This window comes from Armigeres subalbatus, chromosome 1, assembly GCF_024139115.2.
Source record: "Armigeres subalbatus isolate Guangzhou_Male chromosome 1, GZ_Asu_2, whole genome shotgun sequence".
NCBI lineage: Eukaryota > Metazoa > Arthropoda > Insecta > Diptera > Culicidae > Armigeres > Armigeres subalbatus.
The window spans coordinates 53,731,424-53,748,509 of NC_085139.1; the positions used below are offsets into that span (position 1 = coordinate 53,731,424).

At 40.4% G+C, this 17,086-nt stretch overlaps 1 protein-coding gene across 2 annotated transcripts in view; it reads left to right on the forward strand.

Moving 5' to 3' along the window:
- Positions 1 to 17,086, forward strand: part of LOC134225485 (GATA-binding factor C) — a 61,976-nt gene that overhangs the window by 36,757 nt on the left and 8,133 nt on the right. For both annotated transcript variants that reach the window (XM_062705593.1, XM_062705602.1), the window contains exons 3-4: positions 6,336 to 6,487; positions 9,172 to 9,306. In XM_062705593.1, the coding sequence (XP_062561577.1) occupies positions 6,336 to 6,487; positions 9,172 to 9,306 (287 nt within the window). The remainder of the gene's footprint in view (positions 1 to 6,335; positions 6,488 to 9,171; positions 9,307 to 17,086) is intronic.

Below are 17,086 nucleotides of genomic sequence, written 5' to 3' on the forward strand. Positions count from 1 at the left end.
CGACTCTCCAGAAGTGAGTGGGACAAGCTATATTCGGATGTACTCTTGGTTCTGATCCGATAACCCATTAGAAACTTGAGAAGCTGAAGAAGTGCAAATCAACTTGTTTGGTAACTGCATCCGGTATTAGTATCACACAGCCCGCGGAACAGACGCAAGCAAGAGTTGGATCACAACTTTTACTCCTTAGTTCTTAGTTTTCTCCTTCACATAAAGAATAATATTCACTCGTTTTAAGCACATATTGCTAGAGGAACTGTCCTTGTGGCAGCTTCTAGAATTCTCAGGGCTAGACTGTTATCATCGCCGAGGAGACTGATAATGATTAAAACAGATGTAAGCTCGTTAAATAATTTTGAATCATTCCAAATCTTTTTATTTTATTTCAAATATTTTGAACCATTCAATAAAAGTTTGAAGTGTCTTCCCTGTTTTACTACAGATCCGATTTGCAACTGTATGAAATATTTGTAGAGCAACATCAAATCAAAACATTGAGCATTATCACTTGTTTAAATGCATTAGAAATTTCTATTCCAGTGATAGTTTATTCAATTGTGTTTATTCTATGATGTCGTGACAAGGACGAATTTTCCAGACTCGACCGTTCGTTGCAACAATACTCAGCAAACTGAATATTACTTCACTTTAATACGATCATTCCGAAATGTTTACATAGTGGTATAAGACCTCTTTTGACCCCGGAACCAAAAAGCTCTGTTTCAGAGGCAGCAAACCCCAGACTGCGGGTCTAGAGCCAACGACAGCCCTTGGAGTGGGTACTCAAGACCTCTTTTGGGGTTCCGGGTCTCAGGACGTTCGGACGCTGGGGAGCTTTCGGACTACGGGAACCTAACTTACGCAAGTTACTTACGGTCGGACTGGGTTTTATTGAGGCAACCGTGGCGGTGGATTCGTTGGTGTCGGCATGATTTTAAAAGAGTATGCGGTTGAGAAGAATACGTCTCGAATGAGATCACATGCTGGCGATCGTCGTACAGTGTTACAATACAACGCGTTGCAACGGGAAGTCACGTGGAGTTCTGTGGTAATCCACCGAGGCGAGCCAACGCACTGTAGGGAAAAGGGTGGCCATTAATCGAAAAATTTACTATCTCCAATCTGTCTAATTAATATATCATATGAAAGTCTATACCCTAGATAAGAGAATCGGAAAATATTGAAGCACTGTGTTTATTCAGTCAAAAGATAGGGGCTGGCGACGGGAAAAAAGCTAATGAAAATAAAAAATCATTCCTTACTTTGATTTTCATGTTCTGAAGTCAATTTTTATCCAAATATAAAGTATTATATACCATTTCAAAGCTTAAAACCTTAGCTTTGAGATAGATCGCAAGGTTAAAAAAAACAAATTTCCATTTACTTCCACTATAATAGATTAGTTTGTTTTACACGCAACGAATAATATCAAAAAGTTGTAGAAGAAAAACTTTAGTTATCTTAATTCTTTGCTATAAAATGGTCCAGCAAACCTAATGTCCCCAAATGTCCCCTCATCTGTAAATGGGGGATTAAAATATAACCCTAGTACCACCTTTTTGTGAGTGATTTGCTTGCGCATATTTGCGCGTTTACGGTAACAGTGGATTAAATCCAATTGCCTCGAATTATAAAATTGCTCGCTACACTTTCATTAGTAATACTTTACAAAATATAATACATATTCTAATGGAAAATTAGATGAATTGCAAAGGCACGTTTAAGTGAAGAGAATCAATTTTGTTTTATTCCTGTAATCTTGTAATCTTGATCTTATACGCTAAATATTTCCCATCCTCTACTCTAAGACTTGTTATGAATAAATAATGACTATATAGGAATATTCTCGATATCAATTATTTCTTCGCCATGCTTGAACATTAAAATAAAAAATAAAATTAAGCGAACGGCGCAAGAATCTAGAACAGGAGATAAGATTCTAAAGCGATTTTATCCAAGAACATTTAAAAATCAATCCAAATACAATTCTAATTCAAATTCTATTTAATCCAAATCTCACCAACATCTGTTTCAAATTTAATCCAAATCTGAATCAAATATAATCCAAATCCTATTCAAATCTAAACCGAATCCAACTCATATTCAATCCAAATCCACTGAGATGTCTCTCGATGCCATAACTTTACATGATCGGCTTCCATCTGTTATATGTATTTTTTTAATGTTTACGGATCGTTACAAAATTTTCAACACCAAAAAAAAAGATCTTTCTACTCAATTTGATTATTATTTATTTATTCAGACTAAGGCCGAAGTGGCCTGTGCGGTATATAAGAGTCTTCTCCATTCGGCTCGGTCCATGGCTACACGTCGCCAACCACGCAGTCTACGGAGGGTCCGCAAGTCATCTTCCACCAGGTCGATCCACCTTGCCCGCTGCGCACCTCGTCTTCTTGTGCCCGTCGGATCGTTGTCGAGAACCATTTTCACCGGGTTACTGTCCGACATTCTGGCTACGTGCCCGGTCCATCGCAGTCGTCCGATTTTCGCGGTGTGAACCATGGATGGTTCTCCCAACAGCTGATGCAATTCGTGGTTCATTCGCCTCCTCCACGTACCGTCCGCCATCTGCACCCCACCATAGATGGTACGCAACACTTTCCTTTCGAAAACTCCAAGTGCGCGTTGGTCCTCCACGAGCATCGTCCAGGTCTCGTGTCCGTAGAGGACTACCGGTCTAATGAGCGTTTTGTAGATTGTCAGTTTGGTACGGCGGCGAACTCTATTCGATCGGAGCGTCTTGCGGAGTCCAAAGTACGTACGATTTCCAGCCACTATGCGTCTCCGAATTTCTCTGCTGGTGTCATTTTCGGCAGTCACCAGTGAGCCCAAGTACACAAATTCTTCTACCACCTCGATTTCGTCACCACCGATGCAAACTCGCGGTGGGTGGCTCACATTGTCTTCTCTTGAACCTCTTCCTATCATGTACTTCGTCTTCGACGTGTTGATGACTAGTCCAATCCGCTTAGCTTCCCTCTTCAGTCTGATGTAGGCTTCCTTCATCTTCTCAAAGTTACGTGCCATAATATCTATGTCGTCGGCGAAACCAAATAGCTGGACGGACTTATTGAAAATTGTACCACTCGTGTTAATCCCTGCTCTTCGTATTACCCCTTCCAAAGCGATGTTGAATAGCAAACACGAAAGACCATCACCTTGCCGTAACCCTCTGCGCGTTTCGAAGGGACTCGAGAATGCCCCTGAAACTCGAACTACGCACATCACCCGATCCATCGTCGCTTTGATCAACCGTGTCAGTTTATCCGGAAAACCGTGTTCGTGCATTAGCTGCCATAGCTGGTCCCGATCGATTGTATCATATGCGGCTTTGAAGTCGATGAATAGATGATGTGTGGGCACGTTGTATTCGCGGCATTTCTGCAGTACTTGGCGAATGGCGAACACCTGGTCCGTGGTGGAGCGTTCGCCCATAAAATTGATCAATTTGATGTCAAAATCAAAAACAGAAGCGGTCGACAAAAAATGGCACATCTGCCAAAGGCTTGAAGGCTTGAACTAATCTACAGCATTAGCCTTCGCAAAAGAGCGCCATTCAAGACTATATTACCTTTGCGATGTAAAAAGTACAACACCTTCGAAAAAAGCTTGCTTTTCGTGCACAACAGAGGCCGGACTGAGTGAGTGATTCAGGACTATGCGAATCCCGGAAGGTTAAGAACGTTTAAGAATTTAGTTGGTAGTGGATTGGTTAGTGAGTCGACATGATCATGGAGGCGTATGGTTACTCATCATGTTGTGTGTATTGCCAATCAATGAAATATTATTTTTTATTTTTTACAAATCGTATCTCCAAAACGACTAGCCCGACATATATAGTTTCTTGATATGTTATGTAAAATTGATCTTCCAACTAAAAGTGTAGAAACAAGTAAAAACCATCATGTATTTAAGCTCTAACTCTAATTATGCCACAAAATTGCTTGATTACTTTTGGTTATTACATTACGACAAGTAATCAAAAACAACAATAATCTGCACGATCTATCATTTAAGCCATCAAAAATTTCAAACCAAATGGAATTCATGTTCGGCAAATTTTCCTAATCTGAGCACTGATAGTGAATGCTTTTTCATCCCATGATTGGTGCGTTACTATAAATCGTTTGTAACCCATTGCCTCACTCCATATAAAACCTCCATAAAAATCCTTCCAATCATTTCTCCTCAACCAATTTTATTGCAACAAATTGTATTCAACATCTCGGAATGATTACCATTAAAGTGATGTGACGAACGACGAGCTGAATCTGCCACTATCGTGCAATTTTGATTTTGACAAGTCCAATTGTCATTTTTTACTTCAGAAAGCTTGACAAAATGTAATGCTCAACAACAATGGTCTCGATTTGCAGGAGAAAAAACAGCTCTATTTCGAGATATTTTTTCAAGAAGTCTCAAACGTCCCATGCTCAAGAGAATTATTATGACATTCGACTAACATTGCTTCCTCGGCAACAAACGATGCCTCAACGCTTTTCCTGAGGATTTCTTAATGAAAAATCTATAAGCCTATGACACAATTTTACTACGTTAACCTCTACAAAAGAATCTAAATAATTGACTGTGCAAGTTGCAGATTAACAGAAATCCTTCAAAGTGCTTTGATGAGAAGCTCTAAAGCATCTTAAAAACTTTCAAAGAAAAATCCGATGAAATTTGGTATTATGAAATTTCAGAAGCAGTGGCATTTTTTAAGGATTTTTGGTGGTTCTGAAGTAACTACCGGGCGAGTCCGAGATGAAAAATATTCCAGGAAGTAAACCAGCTTAGTACAATAACAAAAATAACAATCGTTTATGATTTTTATTTTGTTTTAGCTGTATTACGAACACAAACTGTTTTAGGTTTCGAAAGACGAGCTTTGTTGGGTAAAACGCATCAAAACCTTTTTCATTACAATCATTCATTAGCAACATGTGTTGGCTTTCTGCAGAAAACACTTCGTGGCAAAACGGTCAACCCAATGTATGTATTCGAAATAGGGAATCGATTCCCATGTACATGGAAGATAAATTCTCCCCCCATAATATGGATGTTTCAAGTACTGTCCAGTCAGTTTTATAATGACAAGTCGAAGATGGTGATTTTGCCACAATCGATTATGATAATTTCGGTTTTTTTTTCTGCTAAAATCCTTTTGAATCCCACAAAAAATATCATGTTCGATACTTTTTACCGTCGATGATATAATTAGTTGAACCAGACTCTTAATTTGCTCCGCGATTTTCTGTGAGTTTCACAAAACACTCAACAGTGCAACTGTTCGGTAACTATTTCACAAATTTGCTTTGGTTTGACATTTTTCAATTATTGAAATTCACATAAAATTTGTGATTTTATTTTTCTTTTTCGCGCGAACTTATATTGGCTTATTAGTTCTTCAATTTGTAAATAAATTTCAGTAATCCATCATGGAGAAATCATTCCAGAAACCACACGTGCGGAATCAAATGACAAACTTGAAACTAAATTGTGCCAAGGCAAGTTATCCAAACAGTGGCCATCAGCGATGCGTTGCCGATACGTTGTAAATATTTTTTCACAGATTAGAATTCATTTTTATTGCAGCTTTGATGAAGCATCAATATAACTCTATGCTATAAATCACTTGGAAGTACCTTCCACTTATAAATTTTTAAAACTACCTGCAAATGCTTGTTATCTTGATTTCCGTGAGCTCGGAAATCATTACATGAAGGTCTTCCTTGGATTAGAAAAAACACAAAGCTTCTCATGGTAGGCATATAAAAAACATATGAAGGTTTCAATCAAAACAGATACTGATCTAAATTTTGAAAATTAAGCTCAATCAGACTATAGATAGTTGATTCGATTATGTATTGCGAGATGTGAATTTGCCAATTTAAAAGAACTTGAACTCTTGTACCGTCCCTCAAAGTTTTATGTGCACCGAATGCAATGTTCAGTCTCTATTGAGAATAAAAGCGAGCTTTTTCTGTTTATGCAACTGGTGATTATCACATTCATGTGTTTTTGATGCAGTATCAACCTTCCAATACCCTATAAATGCCATCAATCCTCAGGAAAACCTTCCAATTCCGGTTTCAAGTTCTCCGTAATGCACACCTGGCCACCTACACTGCTGACTGTTGTAACACCCCAAACTAACACCCGTAATCTTCCGTCGTCGCTGCTGCCTGGTCGTCATTGACCGCACAATTGTGCAATCTTTCTGCCATCGAATAACGCCACCCATAATCACCTTGACTCACTGGCGGTTTTCTTTCTTCCATCTTCTAATTCGTTTTCCCGTATTTCCCGTTCCACAGAAGGCCGAGAGTGCGTCAACTGCGGTGCCACCTCTACGCCCCTATGGCGGCGGGACGCCACCGGTCACTACCTGTGCAATGCCTGCGGGCTGTACTACAAGATGAACGGCCAGAACCGGCCGTTGATCAAACCGAAGCGGAAACCAGTTACCGTAAGTATCGCCGCGCTATCCGTGCGGGGAATCGATAGGAATCCATCAAACGTAATGCGCCAAAGTACGAAATATGCAAGCATTTAGGTTCAAGGTGTGATGTGAGGATGTTCAAATTGTTCATTTTTTTATTAACAATGGAGTGTTGCAGTCGAATACTGTAATCAAGATCTGTTTAAATTGTTAGGTCCCAGTGAAATTGATGATGACTCACAACCAAGTCAAACGCATCCCTCCCGATGATCCCCCGATTTCTATATGTGAGAAAAACGTCCGAAGCGAGCAATCCATTTCTCGCACCAGAGTCTTCCGATTCGATTCCGTGCGTGCCCTTTCGGTTAACGAATTGCCTTACGGAGCAGCCTCGGCATCAAATTTAACAAGGTTTAGCCCCTTTTTCCCACATGAACGAGCAACAGAAAGAAAAAAACAACAGGCACTGGTTTGCGGATTATGGGATTCTGCCCAGACCAGATTCACCGACAAACGAGACGCCCTTTCCAGTCAGTGTCGAATCGATCGATGAACCACGCAGAAAGGGGGTTGGAATATGCAACAATTGGAGTTGCGTTATTCGGAATGGGAAATGCTTTTCGAACAGAGGCGGTTCGTACGAATAGATCATTGAGGGTTGTTACATCTTTTGTAACCTATAAGTAGACCATTTCGATTTTAAATTCCAACAAGGTTATTGCTAACAGGATACCTTCCTATGGCGAATGAGATTCTTATTCAACATTTTGAACTCCTTCAAATCCCTATTGGAATTCCAATGAGATTGCTTCGAATCCCGAACGGGATTGCTTGAATCCCTAAAGGGATTGCTTCGAATCTCGAATGGGATTGCTTCGAATCCCGAATGGGATTGCTTCGAATTCCGAATGGGATTGCTTCGAATCCCGAATAGGATTGCTTCGAATCCCGAATGGGATTGCTTCGAATCCCGAATGGGATTGCTTCGAATCTCGAATGGGATTGCTTTCGAATTCCGAATGGGATTGCTTCGAATCCCGAATGGGATTGCCTCTAATCCCGAATGGGTTTGCTTCGAATCCCGAATGGGATTGCTTCGAATCCCGAATGGGATTGCTTCGAATCCCGAATGGGATTGCTTCGAATCCCGAATGGGATTGCTTCGAATCCCGAATGGGATTGCTTCGAATCCCGAATGGGATTGCTTCGAATCCCGAATGGGATTGCTTCGAATCCCGAATGGGATTGCTTCGAATCCCGAATGGGATTGCTTCGAATCCCGAATGGGATTGCTTCAAATCCCGAATGGGATTGCTTTGAATCCCGAATGGGATTGCTTCGAATCCCGAATGGGATTGCTTCGAATCCCGAATGGGATTGCTTCGAATTCCGAACGGGATTGCTTCGAATTCCGAACGGGATTGCTTCGAATCCCGAATGGGATTGCTTCGAATCCCGAATTGGATTGCTTCGAACCCCGAATGAGATTGCTTCGAATCCCAAACAGGATTGCTTCGAATCCCGAATGGGATTGCTTCGAATCCCGAATGGGATTGCTTCGAATCCCGAATGGGATTGCTTCGAATCCCGAATGGGATTGCTTCGAATCCCGAATGGGATTGCTTCGAATCCCGAATGGGATTGCTTCGAATCCCGAATGAGATTGCTTCGAATCCCGAATGGGATTGCTTCGAATCCCGAATGAGATTGCTTCGAATCCCGAATGGGATTGCTTCGAATCCCGAATGAGATTGCTTAGAATCCCGATTGGGATTGCTTCGAATCTCGAATGGGATTGTTTCGAATCCCGTATGGGATTTCATCGAATCCCGAATGGGATTGCTTCGAATCCCGAAAAAGATTGCTTCGAATCCCAAATAGGATTGCTTCGAATCCCGAATGGGATACCGATTCGCTGTTTTGAGAATCTATATTAGGATTTCTTAGAATTCCGATTGGCATTCTTTTGAATCCCGATTAAAAGCCCCAAATAAGATTATCTACAATCTGGAAATATTTTACTCCTAATTCCTATTAAGTTGAGATAAGAATGAGGCAGAATGAGCCATCCCAAATGAAATTCATTCGAGTAAATTATTTCTAATCAAACCACGAACTTTCCTTGTTTGGCTCTCTTCTCCACATACGCCCACGTATCCGATGCTTTAGCCGTTCGATAATTGTTATTGCTATTGTCGTCGCCGTGTGAAAAGCGTGCGCGAGAGGGTCTCGTTTCCGAACGGGAGGGCGCCTCCAGAGGCTTAGCATTTTTGTGCGGAAAATAAAAGCGTTAAATTTATGAAGCTCGATTTCGCACAGCTGTTGGTCTTGGATGATACCGGCAGCGATGTGTGAGAAATGTTTTATCGAACGCTTCGTTCCCACCGTCGTCGGTCGTCAGCGTTCGAAACCTATACAGTGGGAAGGTACGTGACTTTCGGTCAGAAAACCGCCACTTGACACGAGATGCTGCGTTTTACCGAAAGTCTGTCCTCCTCTCCCGGGCGTGTGTGTGAATTGGAAAGTTGGGGAAGTCTCTGGGTCGCCTGTCTCTAGCCCGAACGAACACTTGAACGCGAACAGAATCCCATCCACCGAACGAACCGCATCAAGTACTTTTTGCGCGACCAAAATGTAATTAAAATTGTCTCACTTGTCTGGTTTCTTCTTCTTTTTCGTTTGATTTTGTTTTATTTCACGCGCAAAAACAGTCCCAGCAGAGTGCTGCCCGGCGGGCGGGAACATCGTGCGCCAACTGCAAAACTACAACAACTTCGCTGTGGAGGAGGAACCAAAGCGGAGAACCAGTTTGCAATGCCTGTGGACTGTACTACAAGTTGCATAATGTAAGTATGCCCCGCTGGATACACATATTTTCATATAGGTACCTCCGTACAGATATTTCAGCAGTCGTCAGTGGTAGTTGCATTCTTTGCGCGGAACAAAACGATTCCACACGCGCACGCGGCGGGGTCTGGTTCGGGGACGCCTTGCGGTCGTACTTTGGGAAGAACCAACCAGCTCGCCATGGTGTAACGAAGATCGACGCAGCTACTACGCAAGTGGAGCGTCCTCGAAATGTTTCGCCATGAGCGGATATTGCGGCGCGGAAGGTCGTTGGACACGTCGCTCGTTTGGCGTCAGGAACGCGCAGCAGCTGTGACTGCGCGCGTCCATTAACTTGAACGTTTTGGGGTCTGCAATTGCTTCGGGTGGGTGGAGTTGCAGCTGTTTGAAGTTGTTTGATTTGGCGGTTTGTACTGGCAAATTGCAAAAGAAACGCCTGGGGACAAAAATGTTGCTGCATTGCATTGGGATAAGTGTTTCATTTAAAGTATAGGCAGTTTGTGTTGTGAACCTTACCTAGCTTTTAAACCAAAGCTGCTAAATATGAACAATTGAGCTAACTGAGGTCAGTGACAACATACATCTGAATTGATGGAAATAAGTGACAGCAAAATAATCTCAGTTAAACAGGGCAGTCAACTCTAATTCGAATGCATTAAACATCCTTTAACATTCGGGTTCGTGAAACAAAATTAGCTAATATTATCTTATTTTTTCCTTCTAATTGAATCAGATTAGATGGACCCATTCTTACCTTCCTACTTTTAGCGAGCGAATGTTTTTAGATTTTCTAATAATTCTGTATGTATACTGGGCATGAGCAAAATTCCTAGAACCTTGTACAAAAAATGTAAAGAAAAGCTTGCAAAATTGTAAATTGTTTTATAATAAATTGTTTTGTGTAAAAATCAGAAGGAAGATTGCACAAAAAAAGTTTGTAGTCGGGAAGATTCAGCTGAGCCCAAGATTGTTCCACTATGTAACTATCGTGAATAACATTGTATTTTGAACTATTTAAAGCAAAACGCTTATTTAGAAAATTTTGGATTTTTTACTAAGTTACATCTATCAAACGTTTGCAATCGTCGTAAGGTAGTCAATTATTGCCTTTACGTATCACACTGAGGCGAAGATTAACGATTGTATCAAGGAAGGCAAAAGTTGTGTAGCACTCCTTCGAGTATTTAGCACGCTTGGTAGTTCAGTGCTGAAATCGGTATGCAGTGTAGTTAATCCGATCATCAAGCTATGTTTCGGTCAAAACGATCAAATCATATTATTTTTCCGAAACAGATAAGAAGAATGTATCGATTTTTGTTCGTAATCCGCTTGTATTCCGATAGTAAATTTAAGGGTCACTCGAATCGAAGGACAATGTTGTGGACTAAGGTTCGAAACACCCTCAGGAACCGAAAGATCAGAAACATACCCGCTTGTAGGTGCAGACCGGACGCTCTCGATACTAAACACGGCTGGGTCGGGAGTGACAGGAGGCATGAAAGCTTTCTCAATGCCTGTTTGAAGCTGTCCTGGGTCCGTTGCAGTATCGAACAAGGAGACAGTTTCACGTTTACTGCCCATGGTGAATTGATGTCAAAAATCGGCAACATATCTTTTTTCGTGCTTCGCATTAGTGGAACTGCTCTAACCTAGTACTGTAATCATAAGAAGAGCGACCAAGAAAAATCTACTTCAACTGACCAAGAAAATATTCTCAAATTGACGATTTTTCTTGCAGATTTAAGGTGATATGGTTTTCAAAATACCGTGCAAAAAGACAAAAATTGACAAGAAATAGTCAAGCAATGATTCCGCTATAGACATTCCGTGAGCAGTACGCAATCAGTTGGCAAGTAGAGCGAATTTTGTAACACCACTAACGCCTGCTATGCAAAGATAAATGGATCTGTCACTTTCCATCGCGGAAGCATTTCCTTTCCCGGCAAAGAAGCGGCGGTAAATGAAATTAAGAATTTTACTGAGAAAGACTATACGCCCGGAAACTTTGTATTTAAACTTATCTGGAGTCTATAATTCCGTGTCATCGTGAAGTACACTCTCGAGGTTGAAATCTAAGCCGACAAATTTAGCGAAATAGATAGGAAGGCGTTATTATTGGTGTACAAGAAGTCTTAAGAGGTTCGAAAGCAATGCGTGAAAAAATAGCGACGCCCAAAGCGAAGACAGTTCTCGCTTAACTTTTCAAAAGGACCTAAGTAACATTTTTTTCATGAATTAATTTGAATACTGCAATCAATAGCTTTCATGTTGTTCTGTTGATTGCAGTACTCAAATTAATTCATTAAAAAAATGTTACTTAGGTCCTTTTGAAAAGTTATGCGAGAGTTCTCTTCCAAAAGTTGCCTGATCAGGAAGCAGATTGCATGATTGCATCTCGAGGAAGGCAACTCTTCTGCAAGTATTTGAAGACCTAATTTGAAAGTTGCGTATGAGCATCGATCTTTGGAGAAAAACACCGTTTGACAATGCACGAAGATCCAGTAGAAGAAAAACCGTTGAAGTTAAATTGGATTTTTCGGGTGGAAGAGGTCACAAATGGACATAACATATGCGACAAAAGGCCAAACTTGTAGGAAAGGGATTCTTGTAGAAGCCAGGATTGGATTTTGATGATATTTACGCTCCAGTTGTTAAGTTCAACGAGAAGTTCAACCAGAAGCTGTTAGAACTGGGATTCGAGCGTTCAGACCAAATTTCTTGTTTGTATACAAACATTCGCGCCGAAGACGAAATTTACAAATTCTTTACGTGGATGACCTTCTTATTACTGGAAAGAAATCAATAATGAAGCAGTTGAATCCACAGCACATTGAGACTCCACTTAAAGTTTGAAAAAACTAAGAAAAACTTCCGTTGAAATCCAAAGAGTTTCTCGTTGAAATAGAATTTTCGAACGGAAAAGGGTCGTTCGATAGAAAGCTAAAGGCATTTGACCAAACAAACCATTTAGCCGAAGCCCATCTAGCGTAAAGTTACTTCGCCGAAAATGTCGTTGGGTCGAACAGTTCCTTTGGCTGAAAAGATCCGTTGGCCGAATAGCTCAATTTACCGAATTGCCTGTTTGACAGAATGGGCCATTTGGCCGAAATGGACGTCCGGCCTAAAGTGTCGGAGTGTTTTGAAGAAAGGTCATTTGCGGACAAAATGGCTCTTTCTGCAAAACGACCAAACGGTATTTTCGGCTAAATGATGTATTCGACAAAACAACATTTTCGGCCAAACGGCAGTTTCAGCCTAAAGGGTTGCTAGGGCAAACAACATTTTGGCAAAATTGAGAGCTCGGCCGAATGTCGTTTTCGGGCGAATTACATTTTCAGTCAAACCATTTTCGACTCAACAACCGTGTCGGACAAACGTTTAATTCCGCCAAATAGAATTCGGCCTACCGTGTTATTCAGCCAAGTGGCATTCGAGCAAATGGCTTTTCGCCGATTAACTTCCTACCAAACGACAGAAAGCGCCATCATTAGACTCATCTGGCCGAAAATGCCATTTATTTGTTTATTTGTTGTTCAAACCTCATCTGATAGTGTTCTTAATGAGGGCGTAGATGTGGAAAAGTTCTTTTGAGCATTTCACTGATGACATACTCAACAGGACATAAAAACCACATATCTTTTCCAACAAACATAAAATCAAAACAATCATAAACATAGTCAAAATTTTGTTTCTTAAAAATAAAGTGTGGTCAAGTATTCAGGTATCCAGTCCGTAAGGTACGATCATTGTCGTCACTCGTCGTGTTTTTCCAGTCCACCGAGAGAGAGAGAAAAAATACCAAGTAGCAAAACTCTGACAATTGAAAAGTGATGACAGAAACTCACCTTACTGTTGCTGTTTCAGACGTGGATTGAGTCAGGTTGAAGATGCAGCTGTTTAAGTCGGTTTTTGAAAACAGATGCAGAGATGTTGTCAAAAACCGACTTTAGCCGAAAAGGAAATACGGCCCAAAATATCGTTTTGTCATTTGGCCAAAAAAATCGTTTGGTCAAATAGGTCACTTGACCGAAAAAACCGTTTGCCGAAAAGGTCGTTTGGCCGGAAAGGTCATTTGGCCAACATGGCCGTCTAGTTGGAAGGCCATTTGGTCGTATGACCTATTCGGTCAAATGGCCCTTTCTGTCAAGCAACCATTGCGACCAAACGACATTTTCAGCCTGTTGACTTATTAGGCCAAACGACTTTTTCGGCCAAACAACCTGTTAGAGACAACGGATTTTCCGGCCGATTGTCGCTTGAATTGTCGTAAACCCGTCCCAAACTCGACCCAAACCCGACATAATTTAATTATTTAAGTCCGCACTAAAGTTTTGCCCGAAAGCTCGTATATTTTCTGTTTTTTAACCTTCCGGGACTCGCATCGTTGTAAAAAGTACAACACCTTCGAAAAAGGCTCGCTTGTCGTGCACGAGTGGTCCAGGACTATGCGAGTTCCGTAGAATCGAAAAAAATTTAAACCCACACAAAAAATTAGGCTCACTATTAAAAAACTGAATAAAGTGTTTTATTTCTTAGACTCGTACCCGACCCGAACCCGATATTGTACTAATTTTTAAAACCCGAACCAGACCAAAAGTGCGTAGAAGTTACTCACTCGAAAGAAACGAGAAAGATTAATCTGGGTTTTTAACTTTATTACCGTGTTGTACGATTTCCGTTGAAATCCAAAGTGTGTCTCGTTGAAATAGAATTTTTGAACGGAAAAAGGTCGTTCGACAGAAAGCCAAAGGCATTTGAACAAACAAACCATTAAGCCGAAGGCCATCTATATAGCCTGAAGTTATTTCGCCAAAATGTCATTTGGTCGAAAATGTCGTTTGGGCCGAACAGTTTATTTGGCTGAAAAAATCCGTGGACCGAATAGCTCACTTGACCGAAATGGTCGTTTGACAGAAAGGGCCATTTGGCCGAAATGGACGTCCGGCCAAAAGTGTCGGAGTGTTTTGCAGAAAGATCATTTGCGGACCAAATTGCCCTTTCTGCAAAACAACCAAACCGCATTTCCGACTAAATGATCTATTTGACAAAACGACCTTTTCGGCTGAACGGCAGGCTAGGGCAAATAACTTTTTTAACCAAATGAATAGCTATGCCGAATGTCCATTTTACCGGCCTGTTGACTCATTAGGCCAAACGACTTTTTCGGCCAAACGACATGTTGGAGACAACGGCTTCTCCTGCCGATTGTCGCTTTGGCCAATTGAAATTTTTGGCCAAACCGTTCTTCATTTATAACCATTTTGCGGAAATGGTTTTCGGCCAAACGACCCTTTTCCGTTTTTTAGTAATTTTCTGAAGAATTTTCGTAGAATTTCCTATAAGCAAAACAAAGAACTTTTCGTAAAAATTTAATATTTGAATGTTTAACTTTAAATTCTGAAATGGTTTAGTGGAAATTCCAAAAAAAAAGCTTCGGTGATATTTTGAAGAGTTTTCCATACACGCAGAAGAATCTAGTAGGATTAAAATAATTGTTTGGTTTGTTGCTTTATTCAAACGAACTTTATTGTTTTTTTCAATTCTGCATCGTATGACTGAAACAATAATAATATCGTTCTTATGATATACACAGCGCCGTAGCGTGTGGTTGGGCAGGTTGGCCCCGCCAAGGGCGCCAGGCCTTAGGGGGGCACCGAAATCAAGGATTTCGCTAAGGGTAATGATCACAAATTATTCTCAATTTCACTGGTTCAAAGTAATTATTCATTTTCAAGCGATTAGATGATTTCCTCGGTAATCAAAGATTGTTTAATCAACCGTTTGACTAGTATCCAGAGAGCCCCTTCCCGTATATAACTCAATTTAGGTGATTTGGGCCATCGCCTTAACTGTCTTTTTCATCATTAATTTGACGGTAAATTTGAAGTAAAATCAAAATTATAAGCACAGGAAATGCAAATGGAAAGGAGCATGGAAGTTTTTTTTTTTTTAATCTTTATTAAGGTGTTTTTTTAATCTACAGACTAAGTTCAACAGAGCATGGAAGTGGTTTCTGGGGAGGAAGCCTTAGAAGGGGACTTTTCAATACCCTAAAGCCAAAACACAGAGAAAGCTTGTGTGAATTTGAGACAAACTATTTAAGGTCCGAGAACCATCGCATTTGATCCAGTGATACATATTTCCGATTTCATTAAACCAGAAACTTGTAGGTTTTCCTTGATACGACTAGGTCCAATCGTTATTCCGACCATCTACCAATTCACTGTCCTGTCCTGTAGTTCCTTGAAACCACCGACCAAACAACTCTAGAGTTGATTTTTTTCACAATCAATATGGAGTTTCTGAAAGTAATCCAATCCACTCCATAAAAAGGTTTTTTTTTATTTGTCTAGGTCCAATATAGCTTCAAGCTCCGACTAGCACATTTTTTATTGGCTAATTAGATCCACTAGTGCGTGAATTCACAAAAAGGAAGTTCGGATTTTTTGTCAAGAATCCGCAAACTACTAGTTCAAATAATTTTTTTTGCGCAGAATTATTGAAATCAAATATTCGAAAAAATTTCAAACGGATAGGAATTTTAGTAAGGGAAAGTAATGCTTACTTCCAACCTCTAAAAGGTTATCGAAGCTTGAGGAATGCATTACACCCCGCAATAAACTGATTTTATACCTCCCTGATTTTAACGCGCTCTTTGTTTTAAACATGTGCAAGATAGCGAAGCCCCGGGAGGCCAAGCTACGGCTCTGGATATACAATTTATAATACGGAAAAGTTGTATAAACTGTTCAACATAAATCATCACGAGGTAAGCAAGGAGAAGAGATAAGGTGGATGACTGTCACTCGCCATGTTGCTAGTTCGATTCTGTTGTAGTCACTTTTTTTTTTTTTTGTTGATGTCATCATATTGTCGATAAAGTAGTTTCGCAGCGATTTTAAAAGTAAAGGTAAACCATGAATTTTGTGTTCTGATGCATTATTTGCAGGGTTCGTACTTTTCGTTTCGGTGAAACGAAAACAAGCGATTTTCGGGACGAGGGAGAATCTTTTTTTGCAGTATGTGGCGAGAAACATATTTTACTCGCTATTTTTTTTCTCTAGAGCAGGCCTGGAAAATAAATCGTTTCTTTAGAAAAAATATTTAAGCTCTTTTAGTGGAATGTCTTCAACTGTCTAAGACGTCGACTCAAGTACGAGACACTGAAGACGGCCTCACATTTGAGGCTGAAATGCGTATTGGTATAGATAACAAATCGTAGTGGAAATAAATGGAAAGTACTAAACTCGTCTTATACAGTTGAAATCTTGCCTACTTGATGATTTTTTTTTTTCGTTCATCATTCTCACGCCTCACTCATTTTTCGCGAAAATCTTCAGTGGTGTTTTAAAAAAAGAAGACCACAGCGGGATTCGAACCCAGAACCCCAAAAAAACTGGCATTGGGCTGCGCTCACTCTAGCCACTACACAGTATAAAAATGTTACAGCATATATGATGTAACAAAAAGGCTCCGTTCGACTCATTTTTCCAACACTTTTTAAAATTACAGGTTGTCATTACTATGGAGCTTGCGTGCCGTATTGTATACAAGAAAAAGTTGGATGTAAAATTAAATGTTATTGAGCACAAAATTCTGGGTTCAGATAATTCCGTAGCGTTTAAATTTCATCATTTTTAACTGTGTAGTTGACTGCAAATTCCATTATTTTTTTATGGAGCATCCAAACAGTTTTCCGCGGAAACTCTGAATAATTTTTCGTGAAAACTCCAAAACTTCTGATTGTTTGGCTCTTTGTTCTGCGCAACATTCGAATCA